The sequence below is a fragment of the Apteryx rowi genome, unplaced genomic scaffold (genome assembly GCF_003343035.1).
Source record: "Apteryx rowi isolate R43461 unplaced genomic scaffold, aptRow1 scaffold_660, whole genome shotgun sequence".
NCBI lineage: Eukaryota > Metazoa > Chordata > Aves > Apterygiformes > Apterygidae > Apteryx > Apteryx rowi.
The window spans coordinates 72270-91516 of NW_020450939.1; the positions used below are offsets into that span (position 1 = coordinate 72270).

General features: G+C 46.6%; 1 protein-coding gene across 5 annotated transcripts in view; it reads right to left on the reverse strand.

Annotated features, from left to right (window-relative positions):
• The window catches only part of FAM168A (family with sequence similarity 168 member A), a 156810-nt gene that overhangs the window by 64285 nt on the left and 73278 nt on the right, over positions 1-19247 (reverse strand). For 4 of the 5 annotated variants that reach the window (XM_026085155.1, XM_026085156.1, XM_026085157.1 and 1 more), the window contains one exon: positions 18911-18998. In XM_026085155.1, the coding sequence (XP_025940940.1) occupies positions 18911-18998 (88 nt within the window). Of the gene's footprint in view, positions 1-18910; positions 18999-19247 lie in introns of those variants that run through there. The other variant, XM_026085159.1, reaches the window with a different exon arrangement.

Sequence of the window (19247 nt, forward strand, 5' to 3'; positions counted from 1 at the left end):
GAGAAGAAAAAGAGAAAGGTGGGATAAAGCCGAACTTCTGAACAACAAGCGGGGGCAGTACGGAGAGGTGACAAACCCACGGTTAAGGGAGAAGGTGAGTCACACGGACAAGGACACGTCAAGGAGACCAAAGGATGAAGCAGCGATTCCAGGCTTAAGGTAGACAGAGAGCATTAGAGATTCGGTGGAGGGGTCTCAAAGCACGAGGTGCAGACGCCGGATTCGAGGGGAGCTCAGGAGGAGGAAGGGCAGAGAAGTGCTCCTGATCATTCAGCGCCGGCTATAGGGAATCACCCTGCAAGAGAGTAAATTCAGTGCACGAGGAGCAGAAATTTAGGGCGCTGGACTCCAGACCCGTTTTGATGTTCAATAGATCTTCAAACCAGAGTACAATAAAATGCCCCTGCACAGACAGGACTTAAAACYGTCACTACAAGTATGAGCACTAAGAAAAAGCCAGGAATCCAACCAGTGAAAGAATTAGGCCACAGTTAAATGGAAAAAGTCCTCGTGTTATCACAAGATTAATATAGTAAATACCAGCAATATTTTTGAGGGCCACAAACAACCTAATACTTTCGTAAGTTATTGTTCCACATTTTTGCTCGCTACTTGATCCCGAGGCTTCAAAGATTTGCTTGCTGTAGTAAAAAGAAATATTTTGGAACAGATTCCTGCTTGGGATGACCTCTTTGGTATCCAAGAAAAAAAATGTACCAGCTGCCTGGAGCTGTTTGCCGTTCTTATTTACCAGCAGAATGAAACGCCTGCGAGTTACTCTGGGCTTTTGCAAGAAATATAGGGAATAGCTGCAGATATTTTTCATTTCTGCAAAATCTTTACAGGCAGATTCTCCAAGTAATTGTCGGTGCTTTTTGTAAGATTTAAACTGAAAGGCAATGTTCAGGGAAAGCATTTTACACAGTGCCAATTCTCCCTTTCCTTGTGTCCTAGGATGGGCAAAAGTTAAGGCGGCCAAGAGCCGCTGTTTCAAAACCRTCTTTCCAGTGACACGCTGGGTCTTTCCAGAGGGGCTCCACAAAGTGGGTTTTCGGCAGCAGGTCCACACGGGTACCAGCAAAGGACACCCAAACTAGTGTTTCCTCTTAAAAGGATGAAATCATTTGGCAGGCTATCAAAGCTGATGCCCCCCTGCGCCTCTGTTTCAAGCGTGGCATGTGGCTAAGCACTTTGCCAAACAGGGATTTTGGCAAYGCTCCCGCCAGGTAGAGAGGCCTTTTACCCTTTAATCATAGAATCACAGAATGGTTGAGGTTGGAAGGGACCTCTGGAGATCATCTAGTCCAACACCCCTGCTCAACCAGGGTCACCTAGAGCACGCTGCCCAGGATCACATCCAGGCGGCTTTTGAATATCTCCAGAGAAGGAGACTCCACAACCTCTCTGGGCAACCTCTTCCAGTGCTCTGTCACCCTCACAGTGAAGAAGTTTTTCCTCATGTCCAGACGGAACTGTCTGTGTTTCAGTTTGTGCCCGTTGCCTCTTGTGCTGTCGCTGGGCACCACTGAAAAGAGTCTGGCTCCATCCTCTTGACACCCTCCCTTCGGATACTTGTACACATTGATAAGATCTCCTCTCAGCCTTCTCTTCTCCAGGCTGAACAGTCCCAGCTCTCTCAGCCTTTMCTCATAAGAGAGATGCTCCAGTCCCCTMATCATCTTTGTAGCCCTTCGCTGGACTTGYTCCAGTAGTGCCACATCCCTCTTGTMCTGGGGAGCCCAGAACTGGATGCAGTACTCCAGATGTGGCCTCACCAGGGCTGAGGAGAGGGGCAGGATCACCTCCCTCCACCTGCTGGCAACACTCTTCCTGATGCACCCCAGGATACCATTGGCCTTCTTGGCCACAAGGGCACATTGCTGCCTCATGCTTAACTTGGTGTCCACCAGCACTCCCAGGTCCTTCTCCRCAGAGCTGCTTTCCAGCAGGTCAACCCCCAACCTGTCCTGGTGCMTGGGGTTATTCCTCCCCAGGTGCAGGACCCTGCACTTGCCTTTGTTGAACTTCCTGAGGTTCCTCTCCGCCCACCTCTCCAGCCTSTCCAGGTCYCTCTGAAYGGCAGCACAGCCCTCTGGGGTATCCACCACTCCTCCCAGTTTGGGATCATCAGCAAACTTGCTGAGGGTGCACTCTTGTCCCTTCATCCAGGTCATTGATGAAGAAGTTGAACAAGACTGGACCCAGTCCTGACCCCTGGGGGCACCGCTAGCTACAGGCCTCCAACTGGACTCTGCGCCGCTGATCACAACCCTAATCAGCCCTGAAGGATGGATTGCGACCACAATACCCTTTGATACAGGAAAAATCTCCCTCCTCATAATACTAAGGGAACTGAATAGACTTAAATTTGTCCTTGCCCTGATTGCAATAAGATGAATTCCAAGCGGGAAAGCTAAAGGATTCTGTCTCACCCCTCCCTTCCAAAATAACCCATTACCTGGCGCCTTTTCCACGCCAGCCCAGWGTCAGAGGAGGGAAATGAGCTTCCTCGGTGCTCAGCGGTTTCATATTGCACTTCGCCATAGCTGCTGATGCTCAGCACCGAGGGTTGGGGTGCATTTCGCTAACCGGCTCGTCTCAGAGAGCTACCTCACTGGTCRCAGAGATGCAAATAACAACCCAAATAATGTTAAAAAAGGGCCGCAGAGATTATTATTTCCTTGAATTGCCATCTGCTCAGCATCGGGCCAGTATCATCTTTGGGCCTTGCAGAACGCGCAGCAACAGCGGGTTAGAAACCTCGTCTCACCGTGTCACACCAGCGCTGTGCGCCGGACGCTGTCCGCGCTGCACAAACCGCCAGCGTTTCGTAATCACGCTGCTCCAAACGGGGAGAAAACCAGGAATTCTGCTACCCAAAATAATGGCACAATGCTAGAGAAGAGAGCTGGGCTACGCAGAAATAAGGTCATATTTCTGGCCCTTATGCAAAACCAGAACATGCCAGAAGGCCAAAGGCACCCTGATGAATACTTAGATTCTGCAAGCCAGATACATTAAAAAAACTATGCTGATTGATTGCCCTTATCGACTGTAAAAAGAGTCAGAATGACCTTAAACAGCCAAAGGATTTAATTATCTCATCAGAGAGGGGAAGATTTTACACAACTTAAGAGCAGCTTTTTCGAATCAAYGATAAGCTTCTGAGCTAACGAGGGCTAAAGTTATCAGCAAAAATATTATATATATATATTTGCTATTTCTTAAACTGTTTTACTTTAAGAAATAGGAACTCCAACCAACACCAGCTTCTTCATAGGAAACTTTCTTATGGAGCTTACTGCCACCGCGAGAACCTCCTGGGCATGGTTAGCCAGGAACCCAACCCATAAAGCCAACCCGGAGGAAAATTAGTGAAAAACAACTAAAAGGAGCATGGTGCTGGAGGGTTTGATTYACAAGGAAAGATTAAGACAGCTAAACACAGGTAGTTTGGCCAAGTGACAATTTATGGGACACGGTGACTGTCGGCAAGCGTTTAGAGGCCGTAGGCACCACAAAAGCGGAGGAAGCGGAGCTAAGGGCAATAGGCTAGAATTAATGATAAGAAAAGCTGAGATGTCTATCAAGAAACTACATAAAACCTGTAAGAGCTGTTAGATGCGGGGAAAAAACATCTGAGTGCAGGAGAAACCCATTTACTCAAGGTGTGCTGAACACAAATAAAATGCCTACAGAGTCCCCCACCCCTTCAAGAGCGCCTCTCGGGCTGAAGCACAGAGCTGTGCCTTAGCTATTCCTCGCAAAGGTATAACCCGCAGGCAATGAGGTTGGAAAGGGCGCGGAATTACGCAGGGACAGGAGTCTTTGATCAGACGCATGTTTTGAGTCTCTGCAGAGAAAACCCATCATGGAAGCACCACCACAGCATGGATCAAGCCAACATCAGCTGCCTACAGAAATGCTCTTTTTTTTTTAAACTTTCGTGATGGAAGCATTTAGGTTTGAAATCCTTATTGCACAGCTAATTTTATAGCGGAAGGAATCCTTTCTTGAAATCTGCGCTACAAACACCTAAATATAAAGACATCCGCATTAATCCACGAGACCACGAATAGCGAGAACGTGTGAGAGTTATGCTTAAAGAAAACAACCCTTTGCAGGTGTGCATTGAACCGCGTGCTTCAAATTTAAGCCAATTTCCATCAGAGAGCCCGATAAGAGCTATCGTGAGCGCGCACTCAACTGCCAAGCACCTGACGGATGCAGGACGGACTCCAGACCTGAGGCCGCAAGAAAGTCGTGCTATTCCTAGGCTGTGGGCTGTGCTAAGCATTTCAGCCAGCTTGAGCTGCACAGTTTTGCTTTCCGTTACCGGATCCAGAATCCGATAAGCACAATTTTCTTTGGGAAGGAGCGAAGGAAGACGCCGCGGGGCTCCGCAGTCAAGCGGCAGCAAGGACGGCGTCACCTCTCCGCCTCTCGGCTCGGCCCAAGGGGTGAAGGCAGCTCCGCGGTCCCGGTTCCAGCTTTGGAGCAGCCACGTTCGCATCCATTGAAGAGGAAGAAAGGGAAGCGCTTCCCGAGCGACGAGCCTGAGGGCTGTGCCTCAAATTTCAGACCGACAGCTAAGGAGGCAGCAGCAACGGCTTCAGAAAGTCCTGAAATAACCAGACACGGAGCACGGCTCGGGTCCCCACCGTTGCTCGCTTCGGCTGCGATTAAAGGAGTTTACAGGGCGCCACGATTAGCTTTTGGGAAAAAGTCCTATGGATGGAACCTGTTTTTCTATTTACTCTTAATTCCTAATTCCAGCTGATGAGGGGGAGAGTCCCTGTGGTTGTATCAGCTGGCAAGCTGGGGAGAAACTAAAAGCACGGGAAAAAGGGAGGCTTACACAGTGTTGTTTCATTTAATTTAATAATTTAGTTAATTTATAATGTTGCTTCATGATAGCAGATTTTTAGCTGACTAAGTAAATGTTGGTAATACAAGGTTATTCCAGTAAAACTCCCTTTGCACACTGTTACAAAGACATAGAGAAAGCTCCTTTTTTTGTGTGAATTTCAATATACCAAATAGCATTTTCCACGGTCAGAAGATAAACAGAATTCTGTATTTTGTGCTGTACAGTTAGCAAAATCATCCAATCCCTTTGGGAGTTGTTTTAAAAAAAAAAAAAAAAAAGGCAAATTTTTCCCAAACCAGCTACATAGCAACTAAAAACAAATGAGCATTTTAAGCATCCCGTGCAGCCTTCTGTGATTTCTCTCCTCGTGGATGTGCGTGTGTGTCCCGTGCAGAAACCGAAGCTTTCAGCTGCAATCTAATGCAACATAGCGTCATATGCAACGAAGAACCCAAATATGAAAAGTCACGCACCAGACTATAATAAAGAGAAGGGCATGAAAAAAGCAGCAGAAAAAGCGTACGGTACGGACCCTGCGTGCAACGGCTGAAGGAGGGATCGGTCGACCTCAGAGGTCTCTGCCTTTACCCACTTACATACGTCCCCGAGGCTCATTAAAGACTCCGAGCACAAAGCATCAAACACTCCAAGTAAAAAGTTGGTCTCCATGGGAATAGAGGACAAACTAAAAATAACTCGAAGACGACGTTGCAACAATTTTGCCGGAGATTGTCATGGCAATGAAAAGAGTTGTAACCTGTTGTCATGATAACCAAAGTTTTAAATTAATGGGAAAGTGTTCTGTTCCCACTTCATCTTTATTCATCGCGGGCCTGGCATCCACGCTGGGAGAATCGCACATGACTGCCTTTAAGGAACTCGACAGCTGGGGGAAGCAAGGGAGGGATAAGATGCTGCCTGTTAAAAAATAAAATCAAATTAAAAAAAGAAAGAAGGACAAATTAAAGCCCTGTTACTATAGAAAAAGAAAAAGCATCGGTAGATACGTTATGCTTTCATGGGGGAGATGCTGTCCCCTGCCCCTTACCGCTTACAGAATCACAGAATGGTTGAGGTTGGAAGGGACCTCTGGAAATCATCTAGTCCGACCCTCCTGCTCAARCAGGGTCATCTAGAGTGGTTGTCCAGAACAGTGTCCAGATGATTTGTGAACATCTTCAAGGATGGAGACTCCACAACCTCTTTGGGCAACCTGTTCCAGTGCTCTGTCACCCTCAACGTTGGCTTTCCTATGGCCCGGGCAGGCAGCGAGGCCACTTCTCCTGGCCTGACGGCTTGGCTCCGAGCACCACTGCCAGGCAGGCAAGCGGCAACAGGAGCCATTTACAGCCTTAATGGAGTCAGATCAATCCGATCAAGCTTGTTAGGCCACGATAATGTCGGCCCGTCCCTCTTTACCTGGAAGGCTTGAGYTTTGGGAGGTGGCTTTTGGGTCCATTTGGGAATATCAGGGGTAAACCAGGCCCATGCCCTTGGAGTCTCCTCCCAGCAACGGGACCAACGTTCACCCGCTTGCCATCGGACTGGGCCCTCTCCACTGGCTTTCACGCTCCTGGTCATCATCAACTCTCACTAGTCACAGCACACGTTGAAACTTTTAAAGGTTTTATCTTTTTGGAGATATTCCCGCGGCAGGCAGAGAGAATGACCTGGGCCAGCAGATAGTTACCATCACGGCACATAAAAATTGCCCTACATCCAGGGTCTGAAGATACCTAGATTAGGAGAAAAAGGACTAGAGCCACCAGACACCCAAAGAAAGGGTATAAACGAGCAATGTCACCTGATGACTCCCAAGAGGCGTGACAGGGCAAAGAGGCAAAAGCTGGCAGTCATGGTGGACCCCTAAAGAGCACCAGGGCACATCCCAAACCCAGCTGGTCTCTGCCACGCAAGGGGCACCCACGGGACGTGGGGAGGACCCAGCAGCTGGCGTCCCCTGCTCACCAGCGAGCTTTGAACCAGCTTCAAAGCCTGCACCCAGTGCCAAGCACCAAACAGAGGTGTCCACCTTAGAAGCGCGGTTGTCCCACCGCTGCCCATCAGGGAAGTGCAGAGATTGATTTGGTCCAAATCTGTCCCAAACGGATCCCGAGGAAGCTGAGAGCGGCTCGCCTGCTGCCGCCACGCTCAGCCGGATGCCCGTGGCCGTGTGCCGTAAGTTCGGGTCCAGCGGTCCGAGACCCTGCGTTACGTTAGCAGGCTCAAAGCAAACCACGTCCCMCTGAGAAACAACATCATTGCATCTTCGCTTATGAAAAATTGCTCCGCTCACCCTGAAATTACTACGGTGGTTAATTATACTGCCGTTTTCTTATCTGGTTTCAGGGGGAAAAAAAAAGCCGCTCTGATAACAGAACGCCCGAATGGAACAAACGTCCTCCCAACAGCCCTCGACAGGCAGCAGCAAACGGCCTTCGTCTCAAGAAATTGTTACTAATTCGAAATAAGAAGCAGCTAGAGGTAAACAGGAGTTCGGATGTATACGCGCTCTTATCTTTCTGAATGAAAYGACTCATTGTTAAGCTGTTAAAATTAGGCTTCCCCCCCCCACATCTGATCTCATTGATGGCTTTTACTGTGCACTGTGTCTCCTGGGAACGCCACTGAAACCACCAGCTAGCTCCTTCTCCCTAGAGATGAATGCTCTTTTCTACAATACACTGGGTTTCTAATAATGAGAGACATCACATCATCTTTGAGTGTAAATAGGTGGCAATAAGTCAAGTGCAAGACTGAAACTGCCTTTGTTTACTTACTGAAGAGACTTACTTAACCACGGGTTAAGAACGTCTTCACCTGTCATCACTCCGGGGTTTAATTTTGGTACTTCTCTCTCCAACCCTGGCATCCAATAACCATTGCCCAAGTCCAGTCTTTTGATTTTTCATCTTTTCCGTCTGGTTTCTTCTTGATTCTAGGCACTTCTGTCCTTCTTCGTGATGAGGGCGGCACTGCGAGACCGCCAGCGGCCAGCTCTCCCTAGGGGACCCAGCTGCGGAAGTGAGTGCAATCAGCTGCGGAGCAGCTCTCAAAGGCCATTACTTGTTGCTAGAATTTCAGAGTATTTCGGGTATCCGAATGCTCACAATGTGCCACTCTCAAGTGACCAGAGGTCTAAGGGCAAGGCTGGATTTTCCCAGGTCAGCTCGAGGACGGGACAGGATCTGCTGCAGATGCAAGAAGTGCCCTCAGCACCTTGGAGGATCGGTGGGAAGCAGCCAGCTGTTGACCACCTAATGCAAAACCCATTGCAACATGGAGAAAACTCCTCCTCTGCAGGCTGAAACACATATTTATGCGATTCTCCATTCTTAAAAATTAAAAAAGAAAAAGCACAGCTCTGCAGAGCCAGGAGTGGAGCTGGGCAAGGCAACGATGGATTCCCAGCTGGCCAGTCTGCTGGCACCACCTTGTCCTCCCTCCTCCGCTGCCAAGGGTGCTCCTCTCCGCCAGCGGCCGCCCTCGGACGGCACCACGAGAAGCATCGTTAGGATCAGCACCAGCAGCTACCAAACCGTGTTACCAACCAGCGGCGGCATCAGCTCCTCCAGGCTTTACAAACGAGCCACGACACACAAGTYACCCGATGCCGATGGATGGTGGTGGTGGTCACCTCTCCATCACCACATGCAAGAGGAAAAAATAATGCAGCGACTGATAACACAGCTCATCATGCAGCGACCTGAAGGGACGTTTTAAGCAGTAGCACAATTCCTTTTTGTTTTTGTTTTTGTTTTTTAAATCTCCAGCTAAACAAAGATTTATCCGACACAGAAAGCCCAATGGAGAAACCATGTTTTCCAAAGGCTCTGCAATCCTCCAACCAGTAAACATCTGCTTTCCCACGGTTCGGAGAGCTCAGCTATGGGCAACGGAGACCCGCAGCTCTGCTCCTGGAGCGTGTCGGCCCCCGAACACCTCCCGAGCTCGGGGAGGGACCGCGTTCATCGTAAAAAGCACCGCAGACGGCAAAGGGGCACTTTCCGCCGTCAGCGGGAACCTGGGGGTCGGGGATGGCAGGAGGGGAAGGAGGAGGAAAAAAAAGAAAGAAAAGGCTGTAATACTAAAGAGCCTTTCAGGACTCGTTTATTTGAGCGGTGCCAAGCAAGCTCGCCGACGCAATATTTTCTTCCCGCGCTCCGAGCCAGGGCTTTGGGATCTAATAAATCATCTCTGGCCGCAGCGACATTAAAATTCTAGCCCAGTCCTGCGTTAGATGAAAGGAGGCCGAATGCCAGCAAGCCCGCAGAGAGGGACAGGCAGGCACGCGCTCCTCCGAACAGGCGCACGGACGGGTCTGCGCGCAGGCGGACGAGGCTAAAGCTCACGCAAGCAGAATATCAAAACGGATTAAGGCGCCGGAGCTGAACGTGCCGCTTCGGGAAAGCCGATGCCCGTTAAACTCGGGTCCAAAGCACAGTAGAAAAATTGACTCGGTGACTTACGGAGCCGGTACAAGCCGGGGAACCATTTCTTAAGCTTCTAACCAGCTTTTATAACCCCATACCGGATCCCATTTCGGTATATAAAGGCAGACCTCTGTGCTGTATCACATCGGCTGCGCACAGTGTAAAAAAATAACTGTGCACTGGGAGAGGAGAAAAATTCAATATTTAATCTACAAACATGTTGCCAGAAGTCAAGCCACAAAATTTTAATTTATTGCCTTGCGACTACCGAAATACAACAACAACAAATATCTAACCACTTACTTGCTGTGCCAGACAAGGAAAGGGCAGGGGGGAAAAAGGCAACAAATACCAAGTGTTTTGTGCAGATCATGAAGCAGTATTGGAGCCTATTTTCAATCATTTAATTGAAGCAGCCGGGGATTTAGCAGGTATTGAATGTGTGGAGTGCAAGTATGTGCAGAGAAAAGCAAGCAAGGATACGAATTTGAACTGCGAATGGCAGAGAAGAAATAATGCAAAAAAAGCCATTTGTTGTAGAATCGCTGCGATTTTAACTGACAACTGAGCGATTCCAAATCGGCACCTGATTTTGGGTGCTAGGAGGCATTTTTTCCCGTTGTTTTATTAACCACCGCAGGCTCACGTTCACGCAATTATAAAGTCACCCTCCAGCTCCCCGGCACCCAGAGCCGAGGCGTCCGAACTGTGGTCCGTGGAGAAYCACTGACCCACTTAGCGATGGATGACGGACTTCTGGAAACCGCTGCTGTCATCCTTCACTTCCAGCAAGCAAATATTATCGAAAGTGATTTAACAGTTTTTCCACAATTGCTAAAATTGGTACGGAGATGCTCGCACATTATGAGAGGAGGAGGAGGTGGGATGCTATAGATGGAAGCAGGGGGAGGGAGGTGCCTAAAATAGCCTCTCTGTAGAGGGGCTTCACAGCATGAACGATATCCACAGCAACGGCTTTCTCAATTGAGAAAATTGAATATCCTGAGATAGTGAAGAGGAGGGCAGGAATAGTTTCGGGAGTTTGGAAAGCAACGACACCGAAAGAAGTTGAAAGGTTCGATGTACGGCAAATCAAGCATGACCTTGCAATGTGACCCAGTGGCATGGAGACCCAAAGTGCTACACAGGTCATCTGAAGATGGCCAACGTGATCTTTGGCTGCACGTATAGAGGTTCATGTCATGCAACAAGGAAAGCAACGTCCTTCTTTAATAGGACACTTGGAAAGAGCCTAACACACCAGGTTCACCTTTAGGCACATTAGTAGTTGAATGACACAGATAAATTTGAGGAACACCAAAAAGAACATTTGAGGAACATCAAATTGTCATCAAGAAACAGAGCAGAGAGATCTACACAAAAAAATGGAGAGAATGAAACATGTATGCATTAGTAATGAAGAAGACAAGGCCAACTATCCATATGGAAGCAAAGGGAACATTTTAAACGGTCTAAAAGAATACAACCTTGACTGCAACAATTAAAAAGAAAAAAAAAAACAARTAAGATTACTTAGAAACACTACAAACAAGCAAAGCCACCAAAAAACAGAACCTCATTCTATGATATACAGAAATGAGGAAATACAGAGAAGTTCACACTCACCAATTTAAATCCTGCACATATGTTCTGAATGCCCAAATCGCTGGTCAGAATTTGTTCACGCTGTGTAAGACTGAGCTTTGCTAGAGCTCATGCTTAAAAATAAAGATTATTCCCCTCCAAAGGTGTGAAGAATTCCAGATTATATGCCAGTAAACGACAGAAGTAATGGATGAATGAAGTAATGGATGAAAACGCTTAATTCTCTTTTCACCTTTTGTTTTCTTTAAACTAAGGACTACTTTCTTCTTCAAAACGTATTACCAAGGCCACCTCTGCTTTTTTTCTTCCCCCAGCCTTTTTTCTTCTCTGCCTTATACGTGTTCTCTTCAGGCCTAGTCATGCAATCTTTTTATTTCTTTTCCACTCTGGAAAAACCCCAAATCGATACCGCAGCTAAGAAAAGAGGCGCAGCGTAAAAACACTTGCAGGCACTCACCGGGCGCGCGGGATTAAGAGGCGCACAATGGGCTCATTCAGGAAAAGAGAACAGGAGTCTTGTTTGCTTTTCACATCCGAGCCCATTCCGTCTTTTTACAATACGGGGAAACTTTAAAGTAGGTAAAACCTTATGCAAACAGCTCCGATACGAACCAAGGGGCAAGCAGTATTACCCTGAGTTTCGAGGAAGCCTCTTGAAAGGTTGACGTTATCTGGACAGGTCTCCAAAGCAGCCGAGATTCCAAGCAGCTGTAATGAAACGTTGTGATTTCCACTCCCTATTTCTAACATGAAATGCACAGGAAGACGGCTTTTGTATTGAAACTYGGGGATATTACACCCAAACTTCAGCGTGCCGAGACCTGCTTTGCACAGGGACGCGCGTATGGCCGTATCTCAGTGGCCATGGGCAACCTACCTGCACATCAGCCAACGGTGCTGCCGTTCGCTGGAGAACTTGAGCCCAAAATACAGCCCACAGCTATTGCACTTGCTAACGAATAACCCTAATCTCACCAATAACCCTCTGCTTCCTTCTCCATCACTCCCCAAACCACTTAAAACCCCCTCGTGCCTCATTTCCATAGGGTTTTTACACTTATCATTGCTTCAGGGAGCTCCACGAGTTAATTTATTACGACGACAGCGAATCAGCGATCGTTGAGCCGCTAACCAGGGCGCTGAAATTCAATCAGCTTCCAACACCGGGAAGGTCAGCCAGACGCTCAGTGGCATTGCTATACAAAAATTACGCACTTAAACATAAAAAGCAACAAGGCTCTACAGAAGTCGGAGCTCGTCCTCTTCCCAGCCAAGTACGATGTTCTTGCCTGCTTCATACACGCCCATTAATAAACATGAAGAAATRCCAGAGGAAAAATATTCACTGTACCCACTTCATACATTTTTAATCGCCCTGAAATCAATTCAACACCCTGAACACAGTTTAAAATTTACCGAACTGGTAAGCAATGGATCATCTAATTAAATCCCGCGACTGGCGAGCGCTACAGCTTGCTCTCCTTCAGCAGCAAAGCCTTCGCCTAGCGCTCCTCGGCACTCCGCAGACGTGCTGAGGAATGCCAAAAAGGGGGGAAAAAAATCTACTTCATCCTCTTCACACCCAGCAGCTCTAAGAGAACTTGGTTTTCTTGGCCAAAGAACTAATCTGTTATCAAAGGCGCAGCCTTCCCGGGGAATAATACAGCAAAAGTTTAATTCTAAGTTAATAAGAAAGGCTGAAATCAAGCCTGAAATTATCTTTGTCCCACAAAGCATATGCAAAGGAGGATTAAAAACCGACTGTCGAGATCCCGAAACAGGAGGCCGCTAGCTGTCAGCACACCAATAACTTCACCAAACAGCACAGCCGGGTGCATAAATTGGGTCAGATTAGGATAAAACCACAAGCGAGAATCGCACACCTCTCGCCCTGCCAACAAAAACGATGACCAGAGGGCGGACAAGGCTGATTCCCTCTGTTACTCCTTACGGCAACACGAATGTCACGGCTTCACCTTGCAAAGAGCGACCGAACTCGTGCCTTTGGGAAGCAGCGAGGTGGGTCGCATAAGGTCCTACAGCAAATCGCCTGGGATTTGCTGGACAGGGATTTCCAGTCGAGCAGAGTCAGACGTGGATGCCTGCACAGGTCTTGCACGGGACGACTGCAGTTTGCCAGTCCGACTCACAACGCTGCCAAAAGGATCGGCCCACGCAAATCCTTATCCCTTGGCCGAATCCCTCTGCAGGATCTCCAAGTCTTCAGGCGTGTAAGAAAATACCCAACTGATGGCTTTCCAGCATCATAAACAATATCATTACATTGACTCACATACCACCAGCCACAGCCATCATATCTCATCATCTTACAACTGCAAATGCGTTACCTGGTAAATCTCAAAATTACGTTACTCTCATATACGTCTTTCAAACATCCCATTGAGAGATTGCCACCTGAAGAAGCAGGAGGACCACTTAAATTGGAAAGCAAATGAACCCGGACCTTGCAGGTAGCATAAAAAAGGTGCCACAGACCCAGGGAGGCAGCATGTTTTTCTACACAAAAATTATAAAGCTATTAGACRGGACTTTTCCCTAAATCATTAAAAATTATAAAACTATTCTACGCTTTAAGTGGAAGAAGCAGCACGCATTAATTCAGGAAGAACATCTATGAAACATATTGTATCTTGCAGCAAGATCAGAGGTGAAGTATAACTATGATTCAAGGTCTTATTTGCTTTAGACTACTCTTCTGCTTCCCCAAAACACTTTGGCGAGCCTTCTGCAGGACCAAACTTGCCAAGCGGCTACACTTGAATATTTATTTCACATCAGGGTGCTGTAGAGGCTTCCTAAACGTGCCTCTGGGCRGTTTAGGTTAATCCACCTTGGAAGTGCAACTAAGCAGACCCCAGCTGCACAAAGGCCTTTCATGAAGGGCATCAGGGTCCTTCTGGTGAAAGGAGCCCGGTGTGCCTGTCCCCATACCGGTGCTGGCCAGCTGCGCCAGGATGAGAGGGTGGAAGAGAGACAAAAGCAAAATAGCTGGGACAGAGTGAAAAAATTCAGGGAAGGAGCAATGCAAGGAGCAGCCTCTCAAGAAAGGATCTGCTATTGCATCTCAACTTCATTCTCGAGTCATTTTACGTTGACTTCCCTTGGGCTTTGCCGCCAAAACAAGTACAAAAAAGAGTGAAAAATCAAAAGTTCTCGCAATGCAGTAAGGGCTACCCCTTTCAGTCTTGCGTTTTCAGTCTCTCAGACTGCATTACCGTAAGCCGTCCCTTAAAACAAGAGCGCTGCGGGAAGYATCTACCTGCACCCTTTCAGCAAGGGAAGCTACAGAATGGGTGGGGTCATTTCGGGGTAATTAATTAGCGAAAGGAGACTGGCACTGCATCAAAGGGCACTGTGTTTCAGCGCTCTGAAAAGCACATTTTTCTTTATCAAGAAAACAGAGCATCAGGCCATTTGAACACTGTCATCCAACAAAACCTAGCTGCTTCCTCTTGAATCGTTTTAACCGAGGACAGGAGTACCTTGGGTTTCATTCAAGACTCTTGCAAAAAATCACCACCACCGCTTGCATTTGAAGCAGCATTTTGAAGAGTTAGAGCACAGATCAAAAGAAACATGAAGCACATTAAATAAAGCCCATCTGGGCAGCAGAAAGCCACCAGTCAATAAACGGAGGCAGAATAAGCAACCTGCTTAGTATACGTGGTTTCTCGACGACAGCACCTCACAGGTATGCTCCGTGACCTACCCTTACTGCCCACCGGCTCCTGAAGGACACGGGAAGGTTTGGGAGTCTTCTCTACAAGCCCTTATTAAGGTGCGATCCTCCTTTTTGAGGACCCGCTTCCCTTGCTCGCTACCACAYTGTCACAAGCTGCATGTGCCGGGTGCTTCCACTAGTGAGATGGAAGAGGTTGGAAGAACCTCTTTGGAGGTTGGAAGACCCCCACGTTGCTTCCGACCAGCTTTCCTCACTAGTCGGAATAAGCTGGATCAGATGGCCTTGAGGACAGACCGCAGTGATTGGCACCAGCTGTGGGGATTAGATTGGAGCAGGAAAAGAAAAGTTGGTGTTTGAGAAACGGCCAACGCAGCTGGCTGGCAGTGGGCAAGGTGGCCACATTTTGCTCATGGTGGGAGCATTCAGACCCAGAAAGAGAGTTAACATCTTGCTTTGTGCCACATATGGTCCCCTCTGAAGATGCATTCGCCATTCCCTTCCCTCTCAGGGGCTGAGCACGTAACCTGGACCAGATACAACCTCTCTAAAACTGCTTTGACAGTTTTAGCAGACCTGCAGTAAGTAATTCAGATACAAATCCCCAGGACGGGACGTACGACCAAGCAGAGATCACTTTGTGTAGCTGCCTACGTCTGAGTCAACTGCCAACACGCCCCTCACCATCAGAGAGGCACAAGCACTTCTAGGACCCGATCCAACRTCTCGTAAAGGAAATGTCGAAATTTCTTGCCCCTTCCTCCCTGCCAACAAACGAGCAGCCAATTTGGTACAGAAAGTTTTACTTATTTTCAGATCAACATCTCTCACTAGCCCGCCAAGTAAGGAGAATAACAAACAAGCGAAAACGAAAAGAAAGATCAAATTAAACCTGATTATTTAAACCAAAAGCAATCTATTCTATACAAAGCATTCACATTTAATACTCAAAAGCCACAAGACAGCAGAATTTAAATTGCCATTACCCTGATTACTATCCTGGTTTTCTTTCTGTGTATTTCCCACCTGAGTTTTATCCCTTACGGCTAGAAATTAATGGCTTTGCATGATCTTTAAAGACAAAAATTTAAGTAACATATTTGCTATACCAGGTTTGGGGTAAAAAAAATAGAACTCCAAAGTGAACAAAGAACATAGCTTAGGGCTAAAAACCTTTACCTCAACTTTACTACACTTCACTAGTGTTTTCGATTTCTATTTCTTGCTTAATGCAGAGCTGAGAATAATTTTTTTTTCAAACGTAACACTACTGATACTAGAAATTTGCTTTGAAAGTCCRTTTCCTTCTTTTCCTTTCTTATTCCTTCCAAAAGAAATCCACCATGCAAAACACACAACTAAATAACATGGAAACAGTCCAGGGCAATTCACACAGAGGGCATTTTCTGCAAGTCCTTGAGGTTCCCTCTACTACAGCATTCCCAGCAGTTCTCCCTGGTACTGCAAAAAGATGAGATGTTTAAAAAAAAATTTTTTTTAACTATATCTCAAATCAAAATTTCAGGATAGGCATCATAAACTCTGTCTCACAGTTTGCTTATGTGGTCTATCARATGAGAGGCTCCAAGTGAACCATCTTCCTTTCAGCTGATGGTTGGGACTGTGACAGTCCTTAAACCTCCAAACCTGTGATGAGCTCTTGGGACCTTGGAGGTGGGGGGTCGCATAAGGGATGTGAGTCAACATCCCTTCCAGATCTAGCAGCACCATCTGCTTTAGTTAGTATGTTCAAAGCAATTTGAGAGGTGTCTACAAACTCCCTAACTTCATAGTTCTCCCATGAAAAAAAATCTATCTTGTTGGTCTACATTAGTTTAAACACCCTCCAGAATAGCTTGTGATTATATAATGAGCTGACACATAGCTTAATGAAGCAAGTTAAAGAATTGTAAATGAAGTCTAAGCATAGAAAGAAAGCCTTAGATGGGCATAACTTCGCATTTCTCACGTAAGAGACGTGGCAGCTTTCTTTTCATAATTGTTGAGACCACGTTCAAGAGCGGCCTGCCTCTGATATTTAAAAGGACAAGACTTGCAGTATTTTTCCCACTTTTGCAATACACCTTCAGGTTTTCCATTAAATACTGAAATGAATTCCTCTTTAAAAGAGGCTTTGTAATTCTGTTCGCCTAGGAAAGACAACAGCTCTTAGCTTGAACACTTGGCAACCTATTGTCTGTTTTGGGACTTCCTGGGAAGAATTCAGCCCACTGACACTTAACCTCATGGTCGTGCTATGGGAAAACCAAGCTCGCATACGGTTCAGCTATGGCTTTGGTGTGCTACGTTCAAACGCACACGGCGGCCACTTGAACCTTCACGTTCTCGTGTTTTCACTGACATTCCTAAGGATCTTGTTGCATTTTTTCAGGTCTGATCTGCCCTTGGCGTTTTTTTTTACCTCCCCAAGGTCATCTTCCACATCTGCCACTCATTTCTCTTTGTTCGCCACAAATTCTGGAGGCCACAAACGGCTGAAGTGCTACGGTTCAGGATGAAACCAATGTCAGGAGGGCCAGCTACCACAACCACCACCAGAGCTGGAGCAAGGTGGCCAAGGTAGACAATAGTTGTACATATATAAAAGTGCACAGGATAATCTCTGTAGTGATGAACCAGCAGGTTTTTGAGAGAGTAAAATTTACTTAGAAGATAATTTCCTCTTAACGTCACCATTTGACTTATTCAGCATGCAGTCAGGTCCAATTCGTTCGTTTAAAATAGAAATCACCCTCTAAAATTCTCCTTCCAGAAAGGTCAAGTTACAAGCTCTGTACAAGCCACACCTCAATATTTAAAGCAAATTGTCTTACCAAGTGTCAGGAAGGCAGCTCCTAAAACATTTGGGATCGTTTGAAAGCCGACAGAGAAAACCTACACTGAAGGGATATTAATGCAGAGTTTTGAACACACACAAAGAAAAGTAAAGTCAGAGAGAAGCAGACTTACTCAAAACAAAATCCCTGTTACTTTCTAGTGCAGGGAAATAACTGTGCCCTTATGAGCTTGTCCGATCACCCAGGATGGGGGGACTGAAGAGACTATTATGGGCAGAGAAWTTTTTTCCAAGCCTCTAGTGCTTTGACTGTGAGACCAAAGTTCCCCCAAGCTACAGTAGCTCCCACAAAGCAGCACACACAAATTTGACAGGGGGAAAAAAAGAAAGCGTGAATAAAAAAATGGGGCAAAGCCCCTTTGAGGAACTCCCTGCTCCATGGGGTATCACGCAGGTCTCCTTGTTGCAATGCAGCCAACTGTACCGATCTCCTGGCAGAAATATCTACCAAAGTCAACAGGAATATCTGGTAAATGAGGCAGCTGAGACACYGTTTGATGTTCGTGTCCATTTTCCGTTGACCGCTTTACTCTGCAAAAGCACTCTTCCAACCAGTTTCGCACTTTGGGGAAAAGTCAACACAGACAACTCGCAATGCAAATATAAAGAAGGAAGCATTAATGCAAGATGGCACTTAACTGCTAACTACATTCAAAAAAATGTTAGAAGAAGTGATCTTCCAAGGCTGATTTCATAAGGTGCCTACAAGATCAGAAGAACATCTGCTGGTAGACATAATCCACAAGGAAGACCACAGATAGACCCACGTTGAGATTATTTTTTTCCAAAGCGCTATTTCCCCTCCGAGACAGAGTCTCTCCATGTTAGTACACTTTAGCTTGCCATTAGTTATATAATTATGGTGAACATATTTCAATGCCTTTTTCAAGTACTAAAGATGACATTGTTAGACAAATCACTCAGTTCAAAAGATAGACTTCAAACTCAGATATCAGACTTGCTGTTCAACAAAAGATTAAATCAAGCAATGCATAACATTAAAAAAAAGTCAACAATGCAGTTTAAATCACTATCTATAACAACAACTGCAGGTTCTCCAAACCACTGGCTCTCTCCTGCGGGATCCTCACTACACACGGCAGGATTATTCTAGCACATGCACCCACGTGGTTCAGTTCAGCCCTTCCCACCTGATCCTCCCAGCAACTTTTTGTGTGTTTGGTTCGTTTAAAGCTATAGGCTTTTGGTCCTTTCCTTTCGAATTTCCCGGGAACCCTCTTCTTATGAATTCGGGTTCATTTCTTCTCTCTAAACTTCCTGCATTGGCTTTGCTGAAGAGTTTTTCGGGCAAGTCGCGTTCCCATCGGGCTCCCCGACGTGAACCGTTTCTGCTTTAGTTAAGAGACTAACAACTCGTTAACCATCCTCTGCTCTAACTGCGCAAGACAGACATTCATAAGGCAGTCGCTTAACACCAAACCTACCTGTATACGCCATGTTCTTGGGGTTTCCGTAGGGAGCCCCAGGTTGGACGGGGCTGTAAACAGGGTTCATTGCGGAAGACTGGGAACTCTGCAGACAAAAGGAGAAAAGCACAGTTGAGAAGCCGGGCTTACATCACCCTGAGAGCAGTCTTCTGTGCAAAGCTGTACTCAACGGTAGCCTTACCCCGTTATAATTCGAGACACAAAGAGCTGCAAAGAAAAGGATTTACACCCAGACGTGACAACTAGACAGCATATTTAATAATTCAGGTTTCAGATATCTCCGTTAATTCCCCGAACTTCTTCACCACTGTCTGTTCTGCCTCCAAATATACCT